Genomic DNA, 21127 nt, shown 5'->3' on the forward strand with positions numbered 1-21127 from the left:
CTGGTCTTAAAGTGTTAAACAAGTTTTTCACCATGAAATGAAAATATTTATGATTCTTTATTACTCCTAATCTTGTTTTTTTTTTAAACAGGTTTTTTTAAACTTGCATGCTTAGATATGAATCATTATTTTGTTGTGTAACAAAATGGATTTTCTATATTTAATTATGTAATTGCTTTCAGTATTCCATTGGCAAGCAACTATTATGGGACCAGTAAGTATATATCGATTTTAATATTTTTGTTTACATAAATTAAATCAATATTTACCAATTTGAAAATCTATATCATGAAAATATTATATTAATGTTCTATGCATAAATGTAATTTGCCAGTATTATTTCCAAGTATTTTCACTTTCACTCTGATCTTTAAAGGTAACTTCCAAATAATGGCATGTATGTTGTATTATATCTGAATGACATTTCAAAAATATAATGTAATGCATGTACTGTTTAATCTAATAATAATTTCAGTAAGATATTACAATTAATTTTCACTTCTGTTATGTACAATATCAACATATTGCAATGTTTATGTAATGTCAAAAATTTGTTTTGGTACTCACATTAATCATTTATTTTCAATATATTTTTATTAGTGTTAATATTGTGAAATAATTTCATGATAGAATGTGATTTAAATTATTTTTTTTAAATGTGAATCTATTTATTCTAAAAATTCGTGAAAACTATCATATAATTACAGTAAATAAAAGAACATATTTCTACATACTTAGGAATATTAAATATTATTTTCAGCCTGACAGTCCATATCAAGGAGGAGTATTTTTCCTTACAATCCACTTTCCCACAGATTATCCATTCAAACCACCTAAGGTATGTAAATACAATCTAAAGTAATATTACATAATGTAGTTATTTATGGACAATCTATTAATTCAATAACGTTTATACAGGTTGCTTTTACAACTAGAATTTATCATCCAAATATTAACAGTAATGGAAGTATTTGTTTGGATATTTTAAGATCGCAATGGTCCCCAGCACTCACCATATCAAAGGGTACATATATTTACAAGTCATTTCTAACCAAACAGCTTTCTGGTGTTCCTTCGCGTAGGATGGAACACCAGTATTGTTTCTAGGGAAAATCGGTTGGCAGTTCTACATAAAGTAACTCTTATTTCCAGTGTTACTATCAATATGCTCCTTGCTCTGTGATCCAAACCCAGATGATCCTTTGGTACCAGAGATAGCAAGGTTATACAAAACTGACAGGGAGAAGTATAATGAATTGGCACGTGAATGGACGCGCAAGTATGCCATGTGATGCGCCAATCTCCGTTGACTTCAACATCTAAAAACCACCAACAAGCAGCCCCAGCCTATTGCCACTTATGCATCAGCACCGATGAAATTAGTTATGGCTCGTCTACTTTTAAACTTAAGCCAGTACTCGGGTTCGAAGAATGCTCAGACAAACGTGATCAATCTGAAATTTCCTTCGTCCTGAGAGGCCTGCGAATATTGAGACGTTGCCACAATGGCAATTGAGGCAATTTTAAAGGTGGTCACATAACATTATATATATAAATCAGGAAAAAAAAGAAATATGTCCGCTTTGATTTTCATAAATAAAAATGGAAGTAAAATATAGGAGAGTGAAAGTAGGATTTGTATTTGAATTGAATAGTTTAATTTCTAATTATTATGCTTATAATACCGTAATATTATAATACCTACTTTCTCAGTGAAACGAAAACCTTGAACTGACAGCACACCAATTGTTAGTTTTAACGCAAGTGAGCAATGTTTGCCCGTCCCTTGGAACGATGCAGTCACTTTTTTGTAAGACTGGGCTATATATAAATACTACTGAAACTATACCTGTATGTTTTGTTCAATTATTAAAATTCCTTCCTATCTAACAAATTCTACGAGTAACTCGAAATTTGTGGTTTGGTTCCTGTGTGTGTGTAATAGTTTAATTATGCATATCGTTAATCGATAAATCGGACTTTACAATTTCAGGCAACTAAATGCATACATTGTTGTGACCTATTTGACCACGACATAAGTACCTGCCGTTCATGGGCCTGTACGTTACTAACAATTAGAGGTATCTACACTTTTTTTGTGACCTGAGTTGGGCATCGTTCGGCTTTATTTTTACGTCTGGAAAGTCATCGATGTCATTATTTATCGATAAATGATGAGAGCGAATTAAATTTTGTTTGAATTCTTACATAAAACGCGTTACGGCATAGACAAGAACTGTTTCAATGAGCTCCAGAGTTTAATGAGGGATCTGTAAAATCCCCTGAATTCATTTTATATTAGTGCGTCATTATATTATCAGTAAAATAATGCGTCGTACGTTGCGAATAAACATTTCGCCCGTCGCTGTTTTGCTCGAATCATTGCGTTTACTATTATTTTGCGTGTAAATTTTTTTTTCTTTAAGCGAGAACTTTTGAGTTACTATTATTTAGAATTTGTCTTAAGTTTCCTTTTCATCCACAATATAAATACGTACCTCCACTATTGACTGGCAAAGTGTTGTAACACGCGAGCAAATTAATCATTAAATAGACTTTAGTCACCGAATGTCGCGATACGTTTTCAACGTTATATTTTTCATATATTGTGGCTGCAAAGGACCGCAGTGAAGTTTTAAACTATTCTACCTAAATCTACCTAATACAATCTATATAAGATGGAAGAGCTCGTTGTTGACACGGCAACGTGTCCATTCGTCGTTAGTTCGTTTTAATTAATCTAATGATGTTGCACCTGTCGTCGGTGCTAGCAGTGTTTCGGCTTCTAAATCTAGGTAATGAATAAAGTCCGAGACATCGTAAAGATGGTCACACTTAATTAAAAACTAAGCAAAATGATTTTGTCTTGCGAGCGATGAAAAGTGCGTTAACGATCGAGTCTTAAATGTAATCGGTGCTTTAAATAATGGGAAGCTCAAGGAGCGAATACGAAGCCTAGAAAAGACAAATCGATTAGTATTTAATACGGCGTATCACTTGTTAATGTCGATTTTGTCTCATACGGATGTTGTATTGCTGTAATTTAATTACGAAGTAAACGTGCGGCAGATCAGGTATTTAAACATTTGCCACGAAAACAAAAAAAAATTGATCATCGTTCACCTCTATTAGAAAGAAACTACTTATGTGTAATTAATTATTACTATCGCAATAATGAACATTTTTAATAACGTAAACTTGTGTACATTTTAGCATTAGCCCTTTATATAATAAACTCCACATGATGATAAGCCATGCCCATTCTAATCACTTCTAAACCACGGTTACCAGCAAATACCGAATATCTCTGTACTTTCAATGTTCTTCAAATTCCATTCCCAATAAAATTCTTTTACTTTCATTACCGTTCCTTCCTTGTGCGTAAACAAATTTAATAACCTTGATGAAAGTTATCAAAGTTCAGTCTTCGGCTTAAGATAGAATGTATTATTCACGTAATAAAAGATGCAAGTATTGATAGCGTCTATGCCATCTTTGGCAATTATTAAACATTTAGAATGCGAAACCTTGGGAAGTATAATCACTCTCATCGTGGCCGATCGTTGAAAAGTTTTACGAACGTACTTAGGTCTCCGATAACATAAGAAACAGAGCACGATGATGCTAGAGGCATACCCCAATCGACACACTACTTTGTTAGACTTTCACGAAGGACGAACACCTCTGTAATATCATGCGTAGAATCTAACGATATGTTGAGAAAAATATTGCGGTTCGGTGAAAGTGGCAATGCTTTCCTCCCTTTACCCTTGCTCGCTCTCAACCGCTGTATTTTATCGCGTATTTTAACGCTGCGCCGGCAGAAACTCGTTGAAGCATCGTACTTAGGGACGGAGATAAGTGTGCCTTCAATTGATCAAGTGATTTCGAAACTCCTGCAACAGGATCAAACTGAGACCAGAATTTAATTGAACTTCATTTGCGCTTCTAAATTCACGCGTGATGCAACCTTGCGATTAAAAGGCAAACTGATTTAATTAACTTGGTTAATTATTTTTTCGAGGAGTTTAACGTAAATTGGACACCAAGTACGAGTATTATGAAATTTATATTGTTCTTAGTAATGTTGAATAACAATGTTTTTAATAAGATAATTGATAATTTACATGTAATGAAATTTTGTGATTAAAAGGCGGATGTATTTAATTGATATAGTCAATTATTTTTACGAGAAATTGATATAAATTAAATAACAACAATGTATGTTATAAAATTTATATTATTTCTTAGTGAAACTAGATTTCAATTTTATTGTTTAAAGAAAATGATAATAAAATAATAAAAATCCTTTAAGTAAACACGCATAAGCTCTTAATTAATTATGTGGATCTAAATTTAATATTTGTTAGTACATACATTTTCCATTCATCTTGAGTTGTCCGAATGAAGTCATTGGAAACTCAAAGGTTATATGAAATTAAAAAGTAAATGCTATTTTAAATGTTTGCAATTAATAGAAAAATTTAAGGCCATTTTGAAACTTTTATTTTACGAAAAGGGTTATAGTGCTTTTCGTTTTGCTCGTAACAATTATTTTATTGCACGTTTAGCATTTTCATTTTCGTTTCACTAAATCGATCTTTTTATTAACTAATCATTTTTAGTGGCAGTGAAACCTTTGTTTTATTTACTTGTTGCAATTAAAGTTCTGATTTTTTATTTATCGTTAGTATTCGTCAGAATGTTTCGACACAATTTTGGGAAACAGGTTTCCATTATTTGGTCTTGCTTGACTGAAAAAGTGGACACTATTCGTATTTGTACATATGTACAAATGTAGGTCGTTAATGACAGTGCGACCCACTTATACTAATCAGTCTCTTAAAAGAATACGATCATCTGTTTTGACGCGACGAATTTCAATACCGCAAAAAGTAACGAAACATTTATTATTATTATTATTATTATTTTGTTACTTGAAAGTCCAATGTATATCGGTACAGGCTGTTTTTGAAAGCGTATTATTACCGCAGCGTTACAATGGACATTTACTAAAAGCGCTCTCCTTATCTTCGATCTTACACCGAAAGCAGTAGAAAGTTTGTAGAATCTACAAACTCGTATCCGGTTTTCAGTAATACTCATTAAACAGTATTCTATTATAACCGAATGTTGACTGAAAAGGGTCTGTATCTATTGACGATTATTGGTCACTGTTATAGAAGATGTATTGTTTAAAAATTATTTATTTGAACGGATATACGCAACAATGCACTCTACTATTAAGAAATTCAGTGTAGGTAAACAGCATTTTAAATCTTATTTTTAACGAGGAAATGTTCATTATGCAATGGATGTAACTGATTTTATTTTGTATTTAAGAGAATGTATAAGTGTTGCATCAAGATGGCAGTGAAATAATTTTCAACCTTTTCCTTATTTTGTTAGATTTCATGCGAAAAAATAGAAGAAATATTCCTTTTATTTGAATAGTACTTGACAAATATAAAATCAACCTGCAGCAATTTATTTTTATACTCGATCGAACAGCATAATTGTCTATTGTGAAACGTTTCATTCTATATTAAAAACCCAAATTTTGATTTAACAAGTAATACGTAAACACTTATTATTTTTTATTCGTTATTTGAAATTTTTATTTAAATAAGAATTTTGCACATTTCTAGTTTCATATGACATACCTTGGGACGTAATTAAAACTAATTATTTATTATCAAACAAAACAATAACACGACATTAACAATGAACAATGGAAAAGAAAGACAAAATGTTAATGAGACAAAGCGATGACAATGCTATCTGCGGTATAGTGTTTGAAGTCAATTCAACTACATGTAGGCGACTGTTATGATAATAACGACTGTCGAATTACTATATGGTTTACATAATGTTTCTTTCTGTCAACTTTTACTGATAATATGAAACATAAATATGAATTTTATTTGTGTACACTCAATTGTTTAGACGTAATCGTGCCACCAAGCATACACCCATACGAACATACATACGTATAAGCGCAGATTGGAGAAATGTAATTGTTTTTAATAGGCACAGGTTTTTCTGTAAATAATCGTCTTGTACTTTTCCTCCATTACTTCATTCTTGATTATAATTTTCATTCAGGTACTCATAAGCCTCGAAAGCAATTTCATAATTTTTTGATTATGGTTTTATTTTGACCGATAAAATAGAACTAAAAAGCAAAAATAAAAGCAACTACCAGATAGAGAGATCAACTCTGCATGGAGTGTTCCTCTTCATCCCTCTTCTTTATCAATTTAGAATGAAAAATTGTTTTAGATTTTTTAAATGAAAATTACTGAAATTATAGAGTCGAACACGTCGTATCAACGCGTTGGAAATTTGGGCTACCAAGGAACAAATTATTTAAGCTGCAAATTAAAGAGCTGAACGATGCATCGAAGCCTTGCGGAAGTAGTCTGTGGCTCAAACCCATCACTCGTCCCGTGGTGCAAGGAACGAGTTTCGATCTATCGAGCGGCGCTTGGGACAGTCTGCTCGCGCTGCGACTTGGTCAGTGTCAGTGTTGTTCTCGACACGTTCGGTGATCGAGGAGGACAAGGTAACTCGCTCATGTATACGCGACCGTCGACAGAATGCGTCGATAGATCGACGACCGTTTAACTTCCGTCTCCGCCGCGACGTTTTCAAAACTCGGACTGCGATTGCTCGAGGAACAGCACCTGTCCTGGAAATTTTGCAAATCGACACGCCGCAAGTGGTACGTAGCAGTTGCACCTAAAGTAACACTAATCGACCGGGACAATTGTCGCAAGGGTTGACAAAGGGAGATGTTCTTAAATCTTGTTAACATTCATCACGAGATTGTACGTGGTATCATTCCTTTCAGATAGAAGAAAAGGCATCCGCAACGTCAATGTACTATATGCGATCCTCTCACTGTCTTCATATTTATTTTTATTTTATCGTTACTATTTCTTATCATCTTTTTCTTCTGGTTTATTTTTCTGTTTTTTCTTTCTTTCTTTTTATTGTCCATCAGAACATTATAGGTGCACTCCGGCGAATTGAAAGAGGCTGTTTATGATAAGCGATAACGATTATAAATCATTGCAAAGCAATAACGCCGGGTATTGCGACCAGTATGTGTAAGCGTGAAGTTTCGCGCGATAACTAGGGCTGTGACTATATGAATAGTTTAGTATTTGAATATTTCAGAGGTATTCGAGTACAGCAAGACCACGAGTTTGGTTGTTATGCTCTCATTCATAAGCCTTGAACCTGTTTTGTGTCTTGTATCTTCTTTGTACCTTGTACGCATAGTGTGTATACTTAGATATTACAGAAAGTTCTCTTTTTTTTTCATTTAGATAATTAAATTGATTTGACTTGTTTTATTTTAAATACTTTGCTCCTTCTTTTATTTTCTATTTGTCGAAGTGGGAATGTTGTCTAAAATATCGTGAATAAAAATAAAAAGTAGACAGAAACAATAAACACGTTAGCCGCGATCGTTTTTCCACAAACTTTCATATTCTTTGGAATAACTCGGTTACGCTCGGTACTAGACTTTCATATCTGACAGCACAGCAAAATTAGAAACGTAAACTTTTTAATTACACTCTGTAACTTTTAATGGAAATAATAGAAAAATTGAACGTACTGTTCGTAATTATAGGTCGCACGATTTGTCCCAGACATGTTAAAACTTAAATCGAAACAATTTTTCATACAGTATCGATAACCTTTAAAAACAGAAATTAAATAATAAATTAAATTTATTATCATGTATTTATTTTTAATTTAACGGTGTTGCATGCCATCTCCTTTAATCCCTTAATATTCACAGACATTGGACTTCCATATTTTTTCCATTATTTAAACATAATTCTTTGGCAACTTTACAGTTATTTATAATTTTATATTGTACCTAGACATATAATTTTAATTAATTTACCCGACGAAACGAACTCCACAATATCTAAAACGTCGCTTATACAATAAATTTATACCTATACTTTGTTGGTCGATATTATCAAATAATCTACATCACTATCTACATTATTGATTATCTATAACACAGACAAAAGAAAAAAGAAGAAGGAAAAATATATTTTAATTTTAAGACAGCGGTATTTCTGTACAGCATTACTTAAAAAAGGAACGTAAAATGTATCAGTCTTGCAAACAGTAGTTATATTCGCTGACATCGACAAAATTACAGTACATAAACGTTTTCAATCTCAAACGTTCGTTCTCAGATGTAACTAATGATTTAATCATCTACGATTATGTAATTAAAACGAGCAAACCCGAGAACTACTTCCAGCACTAGGTGCAACACTGTGCATCGTCGGTTGTCTGATCCTAGACTGACAGTTTCCACTAACTAATCATACTGTGTCAAACCACTACGCAGAACGTAACAACTTTTACGAACAATACTTTTCTGACAATCGTGCTTCAAAGATTTTATAGTTATGAACATTTCATTGGAAATAGTATTGATGGCTACACGTGTGATTAACGACTACAAATATTCAAAGGGTTTTTCAAAGGAGACATTAGGATTTTGTTTTTTAATAAACACTAATGCAAGAAATATAAATGATGTTTCGATTTTAAATGATTACAAATTAAATGTGAAAAACAGACGTATTTTGTTATTAAAAAATGAAGTTCCAAGACTTCTTACTGAACAGGCGAACAGAGGACTCTTGAATAAAACTTCTTTTAGTGGCAGAATTCACGTAATTGTAAGAATAAATGAATTTTATCAGCGTTTGACCAGCGTTGAACTGTATACAGCAACAGACCTTGATAATGTTTCAATTAAAATACATAATGAAAGAATTATGAGTCTATTAATATAAACGAAGTATTATTTGTCGTACAATTTGTTCTTAATAAATACTTCCAAATGAAATATTTAAGACACAATTAGATGTTTATTACGAACTTACAAGGTCTTTTAATTTTTTAGCTATTTCTCAATGTTTTTACAACCGACGACAGAAAACATTTGAATTATTTGTAAAAAGAAAAGTATTTTTCTTCTACGCCTAATAAAATCGTCGCAATGCTTTTTTAACACATTCGTTAAGACACATCCCTTCAGAAAAACAAATTAATTGTTTTCTTAGATTTTTTTCTTAAATTTCTTTTTACCTTGATTTAGTGTACTTTTATCCAAGGAGAGGTAACATGCTTTAAGCCCGAGAATAGAGAGCCGTCGGTCACACATTTCTGCGGATGAGAGCACACATTCTCAACAGATTCAGGTTCCGAAGAACGGCTTCAACTTTCTCGTAGATTAAACGTAAAAGATTGTTCGACGCTCAGGAGAGAGTGAACAGATATCTCCGTGGTACACGAATAGTTGCGTAGCCCATTTCAATCTTCGGTTGGTTGAGGATCTCTTCAGCTATGCTCCGACTGTTTACGATCGCAAATATTATGCGTTTACGTCCGAGTGAAAAGACTGTGTTGTTTTGCATTACTTTTTGTGCTTGGTTCGTGGAAAATTTATCTTAGAAGGAGACCAAAGTCTACACGTAGAGAGATTTCAGCCACCATTTATAATTTAAGGAATAAAAGAGGACACACGTAGGAGGATATAAAGATGCAAGAGGACATTTTGTAATAATCTTCCAAAGTATAGTATCGGTAATGAATTACTTTATTCGACATAAAATATCCCTCTTGTCAAAACAAGAATTTTGGAAAAGTAGCTCATTGCTGCTACATATACTAATACATTTAAAGAATTTTTGCTGGTCCATTGATGTCAGATGAACTCGACAAGAGAAATCGTGGTCAACGCGAAGCATACATTTACGATGAATGGGAGGATTCACGTGAACTGTACAGCAACGTTTTCCAATTTCCTTCCAGTATTAAAAATTATTGCCATACTACGTTATAGGTATATACAAACAGTACAAAATTAAGAAAGAAAGATCGTTTCTTTAACTTGTCAAAAGTATGTCCTCCTTTATTAAGAATAAGATTCTATTGGGGATAAGGTCTAGTCTACCTGGACGCCTTTGTGATTTTCTTATTACATTATGTACATCCGACGTTTAAACAAGTCTCTGGACGGTACAAAATACTAATTCCGTCTGTAATATTCCGTGCAGGGAACAGCAATTTAGTTTACGGTTTCTTGTTATATTCTTCCAGCTTCCCAGAAGTATTATACTTTGCAAGGGAGTTGCGTGCTGCTAGAAAATCCCAGGACCGCAACGCAAGTAGCTTAAATCGAGGATTGAGAATAACAGTTGATTTTAGTTTTTTTTTTTCATTTGCAAAATAGAAATGAGAGAGTGATTAGAATTTGTTCGAATTAAACATAAAGTTGAAAGAATATTATTAATCGTTGCCACGTTATCTATGAAACTCTGTTCTAAAAAAATGGATCCAAAAATTCTATTATTAAAACAAAATCACGCTACAATTTAGATATATAAATACCCAAAATTATAGTTAATGATAATCTTTCAAATTTGATAGTATTGCTAATATCAACATTTCAATGATGTACATACATGCCATGGTTAGCGTCCATGTGTGAACTAGAATGTATACTCGTGAATTGTTACGGACATAACTTCAACTTTCTAAATTCAGATATATCACTGATTATTTCAGCTATTTCACAATACAGAATTAAAGATTTCCAACCACATAGAATAAGTATCCTTATCAATGCATCGTTTTATTTTTTATGTAGCCTCGATTATTACGAGTAACATAAAAGTCGTGCTCGTAAATTGAAATACCCTTTTTCTAAAATAAGTTTGAAGCTTCGTCCACGCAAATCGCATACGAATCAACACTGAAACATGCTAACTGTCGAAACGTTTGCTGTTAGTTAAAACTCTACACCAAGCTCTCGCCTAAATGTTTGCGATTTTTTCTTTTTTATTCACAGACGCGAAGTAGGATACCTCAGTTTCTCTAATGATGAAATTACTGACAGGCGTCGAAGAAGTGAACGACCAAAAAGAAAAGGTTTCCGACGATGATCAGCCGCACAACAACAACCATGAGATACAAGCTACGGCGGAGTTCGCGCAGGAGACGATCAAACTGCTCACTGGGGAGGTAAATTGTCATTCACTGCTATAATAAAGGATTGAATAAAACTTATGCATATAAAACATTTATAGATAAAAGTTACAATTGTTAAAGTTCAATTTCAACAATTATTTTTCATTTGATCAAAGAAAGTTCTGAAGAATATTTTTTGATGGATATCTCAAACAATAATTTCGTTGAATCTCTGGCGGTAGCAACAACAGTTCCTGGTCCGTTCTAACCGGAAATGAAACGCGGGAACGGTGACTTTTACCTGTCGACGTTTTTGCGAAAATCATGCAAGTACGCGTGCATATTCGACACCGACTTTCACTTTGAGGCGGTCAGGTAATTACTATTAGATCACACAGTGCCGTGTTCAGCAATTGTGCTCGCTGTGCTCCGTTTCCATCCGACATTTTAAGTTTAGGTTTTGAGAAACGTCGATATGCGTTTATGAGTATGTAGGTTGGAGCTCTTCTTATTACGACAAGGTATTAAGGTTAGTGATGCGATTTTCTAACGCAAGTGGACAATGAAAAATTACGTTTCACGTGCAGTAACAATTTGTCAAACAGAACATTAGGCACCCTTTATATTAGATTCTCGATAATTCTTTATCGGATATATATTACTGAAGTAATGCTTTAATGAATGATGTAAATTTATTAGAATTAATTAAAAGGCTTAGACAAAAATGAATTTGGATATATGCTTGTCCGTTTTCTCTCTTTGAAGTCTCTTTATCTCTAGTTGTTAAACACTGTCCCACCTTTTGCTTAGCTTTACTATTTTATTTAAAGTTTTTCATTCTTGTGGCAATACTATGGACTAAGGTTTGAGGTACTATAAGTGGAATCAGAAACTTGTATACAAGTCTAAACACGTTAGCAAGTTGTTGACACTATTCTTTTGTATAACTAAAAAACAGTGTCTTTCCATTAAGATCAATCGACTATTGAGAATTTTGAAAATGGGGTTACATCATCTTGACGATCGTTTTGGAAATCTGATACGTTGATTACATTGGTCGTGGACGAGCGACAGAGTACTTAGTGCTGGCGCACGAAGCTAGTTTCGCGAGGTGGGAAATTGATTTCGCTGGCGGAAGATAAAAAAAAACAGAGAAGAAAGCCCACAGTATAAACTTGACACACTCGAATGAAAGGCAAGTCCCGTTGTGCCCTACTTTACAGCTTTCGTATCTCGGGATAGAGGGTAAACCTTCACTGCTGTATCCTGAAATCATCTGTGCCGCATAATTATGGCCGAAATGGTCATTGAACTGATTGGAAGTAGCTGCTGCGGTGTAGTAGCAATTTTACGATTTCCAGAAACGTTTAATCGAGTCTAAACAATTACCCTTTCACTTCAATTTCTTTATTTCGACGTTTCATAATAACAATGTAGATATAATGTATTTGTATTAAAATTAAACTATTTATTTTACGATGTATTTAATGACACAATTTAGAAATTTCTTTTCTATAAAAGAATATAATATTTAATATTTTTCGTTTTAAGGGATAAATTATAGAGTACAAAAATAAATTGAAAAATTGAGCTTACTTTTTACCCAGCATTCTGGTCATCCCCTTAAGGAACTGTAACAGAACTAATTGTTGTAAAAACATTATTATAAATTGTTCACCGTGACTACTTGCAACTTGATAATAACAATACAATTTTCCAATTCAACGAAACAGTTTGCAATCCTTTCCAGGTGTATCGCAGAGCCTCCAAGAAGTTGGAAGAGTCGCCTATCAAAGGTAACGTCACGGTACAAGATGAAGAAAAAATGAGACGGCTCCTCGATTTCGAAGAAGCTCCTGAATATCTTCAACACAACCCTTACATTCTTCATGGATATCGAGGATATCTTACTACAAAATTATGCGTCGAAAGGTTCGCACTATTTTATTATTCACTATTAATACGTATTAATTATTACGCTGTTTTGACGCTATTTGGAGCTATCTCAAACAAGCTTATCGCCATTCCAATGAATACTTTTTTTTAAAATTTACTTTACATTTCATTACTAAAGTTACGATAATTTTCATTACAAATTTATTTTTCGTACTCCAAGAGTTACTTTATTATATATATAATCATGCATTGTGGAATATTAAAAAATAAAAAGATCCGATTTGAAAGCGTTAAACAACTATACATTTTTATTTTATTATTACGTGTTACATTCACAAAGTAATGCTTCATTTAGAAACTGTTTATTCCAGTATATTCTGGTGGACGAACGAAACAGTGAATATATGGAGCCACATATTTGGATGGATGTTATTCTTTGGCTTGACGCTGTACGATCTTTGCCTACTAAATATCCACGCACCGTTGGGTGATAAAATAATCGTAGCTCTTTTACTAATCTGTTTCCAGGTAAATGAAAATAACGTCTCTTTGATTATAATGAATTTACGATGTGATTTGTAACTCTGCTTCCTATTTCAACACTGTACATTTACTCAGAAATATCTCCTCGCCTCATTTGCTAACATAATTTTCGTATTTAAATAATTTTAAAGTTAAAAAAGCTAATTCTAATTTTAAGCAAGTTAGAACTGATAATTCTATTTTAAAATTGTTTTTTGAAGTAGGCAGATACTTCTGCCTGTATTTTTATGAAACGAGAGCTTCGATATTAAAACCACAAGATAAATTGTTAAATAAGAATTAATCAGGAAATATGTAAAAATTCATGTTTCAGGCCTGCATGATATTATCGTCGGTGTACCACACGTTTTCCTGTCGAAGTGAAAAAGATTACTGGTGTTTTTTATCATTCGACTTGTTTGGCATTGCTTTGAGCCTCTTGTCGATATACATGTCCGGAGTTTACTACGCGTTTTGGTGTCATAAGGTGATTGAATTTCGTAAATAAATTAACACGCGCACTGTATGCATACAGTGTTGACCATTGTTAATTCCTCACCATGGCAGCGTTTTAGTACATATTCAGTATTTCAACTTTTCTTGGTTTTTTTAAGTGCATAACTGTCACTTCAGTTATTGCACTGAATCTATACATCACAATATAATTATTTCTATTCCTCTTGGCAATACTTTGCTTTGCATAACTCCTTAATGTTGCCTTAGTTCGCGCTATCGTAACTCTGTACATTGCATTTACGTCAGTCTTGTCTTTTGTACAGGTCTGTTTGGGGCCCACTGACCCCCATCTAGCTAGGGTACCCTGGGTTCGCTAAGCCTGTACTGTAGCTGCATATTCGCATGCTACAGCCCCTGAGGACATATTTCAAATTTTCCGAATAGTATCGTGTATCGAGTTTTACGGGCACGTGTCGTATCGTCTCAGAGGTGTTTGTTCTTTTTTGTTTGCAGTGTAAACGAACACGAATACATTTGAATTAATGAGTTGAAAAATAGAACAAGTCCGTAAAGCTAAATTCTAAGTTGTTTAAAGAGATATCTAGAAACCGAAGAATTTAGAAAAAAGAACTACTATAAAAGAAATTGTCTTAAAATTAAAAATAACAAAATGTGACGAGTAATTCTTACAGTTATTATTCTTTTTTATTATATTCTTATTTAAGTTCTTTTATTGTATTATTTAAAAGGACCCTAGAAACTGGAGAAACGCTTGATAAATGAAAAGTAAACTATGCTCGACGTGCTACGTTAATTATTAGACTTTATTCACCGATATAAACTCTTCTTAAAGTGTCTGTAAACACGAGAGATCGTCGACTGGCCGTTAATAATAGTAAACTAATTATCTATTTACAGGAGTTGCAGAGCTTTTATTTAATAACCGTACTGGCGATTTTTATATTCGCAATGACACTGCAAATACCAAAACTAAATGTCAATGGTAACGTCAAGCTAGTCGTTTTTGTCGCTTGGGCAGCATACGGAGTGCTGCCAACGCTGCATTGGAGCATCGCTATGGGCGGGATGGACAACCCGATCGTTAGAATGTTGCTCCCGAGGGTACTAGGAATGTATGTCATTAGTGGTGGAGCGTTTGCCATTTATGTGACCAAAATACCGGAACGCTTTTGTCCAGGTAATTACACTACTTAAGGGTTATCGCTGCATATTTGAGAGACAAGTGGGTTGCGACTTTTTATGAAAGCTGATCATCATATGCTAATTGTAATTGTTGTTCAGAAGAGGCTATCTATGTATATTCGACGTGAAACGTTAAGTGAGCTAATTGCAATTATAAAACATTTAAGAACGTAACAATTGATGAAAATTCACAGATTATAGAAAGTTCACGCATAAGGTGAATTTGTTTTCTTTAAATGTCGAACAAGAGAAGCGTTCGAACCTGAGAATTCTGATTTAAATGAAACTTTGTTTGAATCCAAAGCTTATTGATGTATATGAAATCAATTTCTTTTTATTAATTTTTAGTGATTAGTAATTTTTTAAAATTAATAATTCCTAAGAAAACCCATCTTGAAAGTCTAAAAAAAATCTACTATTTTTTGCTTAAGGAGAACGTTTGTTTGCGTAAGCAAGTCTAGTAAATTAACATAAGAATATTCTCAGCAGTGTATCCAAGTGAATGGAACTCGTTTGCGAATAGCCTTCTCATTAATTTATTACGCTCTTTTTTACGACGTATCTGTAATCTCATCAGAACACACCTGTCGTAGAGCACTAACGTAAAATGTACTTAGTGTTATTGAAAACGTAATTTCATGATTACGTAACATTCATGATTAACGTGCAATCGAGCCGGTGATTAATGATTATCACTACCGAGTAACCAGGAATCGTAATAAAGAGATGACACAGATAAAAACAAAGCCAGTGCAATCATCCTAGACTGATGAACATGAATATAAATAATAACATGATTGCATGTTTCATTCATAGAAATCAAAGAATTAGTAATAGAAAATACTGTTATAATAAAATCTCAAATAATTTTTTTATTGAATTAATACCTGTTACTAAATAATAATTGCAAGTGCAACTAAAATTCGTAATTATTAACGCGAAATATAATTTAATTTTACAACTCAAATTATAATGTTTATTAAACACATAATAAATCGATAGTTAATTGTATCTGTTATATGTTATTTGAAATTTTATTACCACATAAAACGTTGCGCTGGTGTTTGCTATGAATAAACACAATAACATGATCGAAACATAAGTAGAGTATCGTTATGTTAAAGGATGGGTGGATTACATTGGTTCCTCTCATCAATGGTGGCACGCACTGGTGGTATTGGCTCTTTATTATTGGCACAACACTGGAATGTTGTACGTGGAATACAGAATGAACCACGGCTGTCCGAGCAATATAAAACTATTATGACAGACGGAGTCTGGCGACCATTTAGGTATGAATCGTAATTACATATGGCTAACAGAAAGTTAAGAATAGTAGATAAATTTACATTCTGCGAAGATTTATACTAATAAGTAAAAACTGTAGTATTTAGAAATAAAAAAGAAAAAGAATGTTAACAAACGTATTGTATATAATCTATTATATTTACTTATGTATAGCGATATATTTAATCGTACCATTATGACATACATGTACGAACCTGTATTAAATCTCATTATGTCATAACTTACTATTTCAGGCCGTGGATTTAATATGGAATGTGCTTGCGCTATGGAATTCAATGTTTGGTCGTCAGAATATTACAACAAGCTGCCGTTTTATGCCACCGAGAGGAAAACAACTTGCGCAATTCAGAATCCATTGAAGGCATATATCCAGCATCAAGTGTTATAGTTTTATCGAATGTGGTACAGGTGAAATACATTTGAAACGAAAACGGATTCTTTGAAAACATCAAACGCGTCCTGGCATTAACAACGTTTATTTATTTTGTATTTATAAGTTTTAAATAGATTTATTGCATTTCCTTCGTTATTCCAATTTCGTACAGACTTTTCAACCATTCATTTTGATTTACGTTGCTGGAATTATATCGTCGGGATCAGATCTGGGCAATTATTACTTGATACAGAAATAAAAAAACATTGATTCATTTGAAGCGACAGGAATTTCAAATAATGAAACTGCTTCGTTCGTTCCCATTTAAATTACTACTCAAAAAGTGATTGTTGAAAACCTTATATTATCTTTAATTCGATTTTTTTTTTAGTAATAAATTTTTTTCATAAGTCTTTTCTAAAGTGTCCAGTTCTGATCAAAACAAGCTGCTCACTGTTGGAAATCGTATAATGATCTCGATACTTTCATAATCGCGTGACCATTTCAATTTTACTCTAACGCGATAAATATATTTGCTCGCATTAGCAACTTGTTATTTTTTTTTTTTAACTTACGACAGAAATTGTTTAAGTCGAGGAATTCTGTTACCATACACTCACATATTCGTACACAAATAGAAAGAGCTGATTATACGCACGTTGCACAATAATTTTTGAACAAATTGTCATTATTACATGATGTTGTAAAGCCGAAAGCATATTCGCGGTAATTTAATAGCACGATTCTAATGTAACTTTAATAATATACCGAAGGTTATAATCTTTCAGTGCCTCGGACAATTTGCGAATAAAGTGATAAAATATATTAAACTTTGCTACGAAATACATAGAAATAATTTAGTCGAGAATCCGAATTCGTCTGATTCTTTTACATACTGTAAATAAATTTTCTTTTTCGCGATAAATACAACAAATATATTAATTTTTGTTTGATTGTCTCGTTTCAAAACGTTTATAATTTTTCATTGACTAGTAATAAGGAGTTTCATTTCAATCTAAACTCGCGTATTAAAAAAATACGGTGATTGTAACAAAATGTTCTTTTGTCCAATTGTTAAATAAAATTGTTACCTAAAAGTATATTATTTATTTCTTTATCCACTGTACAATAATTTTAGTATAATTTTAGACGAGTAGAGAACCAAATGCATAAGTACGAACTTCAAATAGCAAAAATAGTAAAAATAACAAATTAACATTTAATTAATTATAATTAATTATACGCTTAAGCGTACTTTATTATAAAGAATTATCCAAAAACGGCTTCAATAGATGGTATGGAATATATCTAGTTCTTTTTTATTTGATTTGAAAGGACACATTATTACAATTAATGTTAATAATAGGTAACTGCATATCTGTATTGGCATGTTAATTTTTTAAATTTTGAAATTCATGTGTACAGTGATAGCTACAGGAGTTGTGCACCACTTCCTAATTATGTAGTTTCTCAAAATGTCGAATATTTACATAAACATATAATTAATATTACATGTAGTAATATTAATATAAACATTATAATAAATAATGTTTTCTTTAACGTACATGATAGGTTTAATATCAAATAACATGAACGATTACTGCTTATGCGGGACTAAAAGAAGTGGTACAATTTCAATGGCCATTTTGTCTAGATTTCCATAATACCAACCTGCGAAATTATAATCTCTATATTTTTACTAACGAAAGTGACGATCATCTTTCTTTGTGTTTGTCACTGACGAGTAGTCAATTAGATATCTGAATTTTAACAAACTTCGTGTCCAATCGTGCATTTAAATTATAGTAAAATAAAAAAAGTAATTTTGACTTAGTGATTTTACGTATTTAGAACTCATTAGGAAGAAAACAGCTTCAAGTTTGGCTTACTTGACATTCTCTGATAGATAGAGCTCACGTCTTTTCCATGAGGTGTGCTGTGGTGCAAATCTCGTTTTTAGGACATTGAGTGTAATACTTGGTCTCATTATCTGAATTTATCGCATATTTATTGTTTAAACAAGTTTTAACGAGTCAACATGCCGAAGAATAAGGGTCAGTATACGTCTGTGACTTGTCGTGTATTTCTTTCGTTCCGAAATTTCTGTATTTATACAGAGTCATGTAACTTGCAATGTGGTTAGTTTGTTCTAACCTGTTAATGTCAACCTTGCTCCCGAAATAGTCGAATACAGTATAACAGAAAGTTGAACATTCATTCCGCCTCATCATTTTTCCTTGCGGATGTAATTACTTCGATATTAAGAATTTAATTTATTTTTCTCAGGAAAGGGAGGTAAAAACAGGAGAAGGGGTAAAAATGAAAATGAAACAGAAAAAAGAGAATTGGTTTTCAAAGAAGATGGACAAGGTAAGATTCTATCATTTCGTTTCAGCAGTTGAACTTTGTTACTTTTTAATGGGAAATTATTGAGGAATAATTAGAACGTTATTGCGAAATAAATCATATCCTAATTAAATGGAATGGATTTAGAGTTTGAAAAGTAATTCTAATATTCAAAATTGTATGTTTAACCATTTTTTTTTTCGATTTTGTTATTGTATTTAGAATATGCACAAGTCACAAAAATGCTTGGTAATGGAAGGTTAGAAGCAATGTGTTTTGATGGTGTCAAGAGATTGTGTCATATTCGAGGAAAATTACGAAAAAAAGTATGGATCAATCAAGGTGACATAATACTGATTGGCTTGCGAGATTATCAAGATGCAAAAGCTGATGTTATATTAAAATACACATCAGATGAAGCTCGTAATTTGAAAACATATGGTGAATTCCCAGAAACTGGTAAGTTTTAATATGTAAATTATTTAAAATTTATTCTCCATAATATTAACAAGGAGAATGTGTTTATTACATTCTGAATATTGTTACAGTACGTATCAATGATACTGTCACCTTCGTTGAAGACGGATTCGATGAAGACATTGAATTCGGCGATGAAATTAGCGATGATGACGAAGATGATGTTGACAATGTGAGTTTTTTACTAATATTATACAGTTTCATAAGTTGCAACATTTTTATTTATACATTTAACCAATTTTCTTATTTTACAGATCTGATGACCTTTGATATATTAATTTGTAAAAGGTATGAGATAAAAGTGCATGAAAACACCTATTTGTTTTACAAAATGCTATCATTCGTCGCGCAATTAAGATATTGAAATTTGTTGAATAAGTAGTCAAATTTCTGTATCTATAAATAAATTTCCAGTTATATGGGTATTATTGTGTTCTAATCCAAAATGATTGGATTTTAAATTTTCAGGATTTGTAATTTTATTAGACTTATGGTATTCACAGTCTGTCTTTTATTTTCGTGTGACTCCAAATTACAAATAACATACCATTTTCAAGAGTTATCACTGTATTGAGCTAATATCTTCTATTTCTTTTAAATATATTAATTTTTGATTAACTTCTTAATTATAATAATTTTACTGTTTAGCAGAATTTCATAAGATACAGACAGTCATATACTTACGCGCAGCATCATTATATTATTTTTGTAATAGTTTTCTTTTGTATATTTTTTGTTTGATACCAAATTAAATAATATACACTTCATCCTTACTACTTTAAACAGGAGAAGTAGTGAGCATTATACATTTTAATAATTACTTCTGCATATATTAAAGTGATTTATCAAATCATTTGTTATACAATATGCATACAGCTATTCAGAAAAATTGTTTATGTAATTGTATTTTATAGACAATTCAGTATAGTTGTAAGATCAAAATTACTAACTATGAATGATAAAAGTTACATGTAACTATCAATATTATTATTTAGAAACATACATAAAAAATGATGTAGTAACCTGTATCATAGGGAATAATGTGTGTTTAAAACTTATTCTCCTGAAAACATTTATATTACAAATTATGTTATATCGTATATTCCATACAAATATGACTTCTCCTTTTTATGATTAAATGAAAAATATTTGAACAATCGAAATTTCTGTATAAATACATGATTCCATGAATGTACTAAATAAAATTGATGTCATCTGTTATTAACTAATAAAAAAAAACTGAAAAATTAAGTTGTTATTTATTAAAATATGCCACTACCTGAAACAGTTGCATTTACTAATATGTATACATATAGATATGTACCCGCATTCCATTTCATGGACCATGAAATGGTATCGCCATTTCGCGGTCGAGAATGAGAAATACTTTCCTAAGAAGTATATATCTATATATATAAATATATATGTATATATATAACTAATTGTCTAAGCTTAGATCAGAACCCTCTGTAATTACTTGTAAGTGGCGCCATCGGTGAGAAAACAGTCAAGTTTGTAGTGAAAATAGTT

At 32.0% G+C, this 21127-nt stretch overlaps 3 protein-coding genes across 3 annotated transcripts in view; all 3 read left to right on the forward strand.

Moving 5' to 3' along the window:
* The window catches only part of LOC128889745 (ubiquitin-conjugating enzyme E2-17 kDa), a 4447-nt gene extending 2599 nt beyond the window's left edge, over positions 1 to 1848 (forward strand). Inside the window, exons 3-6 of the mRNA XM_054147670.1 lie at positions 183 to 214; positions 761 to 838; positions 919 to 1024; positions 1153 to 1848. Coding sequence (XP_054003645.1) covers positions 183 to 214; positions 761 to 838; positions 919 to 1024; positions 1153 to 1292 — 356 coding nt within the window. The 3' untranslated portion in view covers positions 1293 to 1848. The remainder of the gene's footprint in view (positions 1 to 182; positions 215 to 760; positions 839 to 918; positions 1025 to 1152) is intronic.
* Positions 1849 to 6457: 4609 nt separating this feature from the next.
* On the forward strand, positions 6458 to 17874 carry LOC128889171 (progestin and adipoQ receptor family member 3). Its single transcript, XM_054146556.1, has 8 exons — positions 6458 to 6724; positions 10898 to 11070; positions 12767 to 12948; positions 13284 to 13440; positions 13769 to 13921; positions 14809 to 15088; positions 16218 to 16385; positions 16635 to 17874. The coding sequence occupies exons 2-7, from the start codon at positions 10927 to 10929 to the stop codon at positions 16358 to 16360; spliced, it is 1059 nt and encodes a 352-aa protein (XP_054002531.1). The 5' UTR covers positions 6458 to 6724; positions 10898 to 10926; the 3' UTR covers positions 16361 to 16385; positions 16635 to 17874.
* A 645-nt stretch (positions 17875 to 18519) lies between these two features.
* Positions 18520 to 20848, forward strand: LOC128889763 (eukaryotic translation initiation factor 1A, X-chromosomal). Its single transcript, XM_054147713.1, has 5 exons — positions 18520 to 18828; positions 19061 to 19144; positions 19343 to 19579; positions 19669 to 19769; positions 19852 to 20848. Exons 1-5 carry the CDS (start codon positions 18813 to 18815, stop codon positions 19855 to 19857), a joined length of 444 nt encoding a protein of 147 aa, XP_054003688.1. The 5' UTR covers positions 18520 to 18812; the 3' UTR covers positions 19858 to 20848.
* Positions 20849 to 21127: the final 279 nt, after the last annotated feature.

The sequence above is a fragment of the Hylaeus anthracinus genome, unplaced genomic scaffold (genome assembly GCF_026225885.1).
Source record: "Hylaeus anthracinus isolate JK02 unplaced genomic scaffold, UHH_iyHylAnth1.0_haploid 11997, whole genome shotgun sequence".
NCBI lineage: Eukaryota > Metazoa > Arthropoda > Insecta > Hymenoptera > Colletidae > Hylaeus > Hylaeus anthracinus.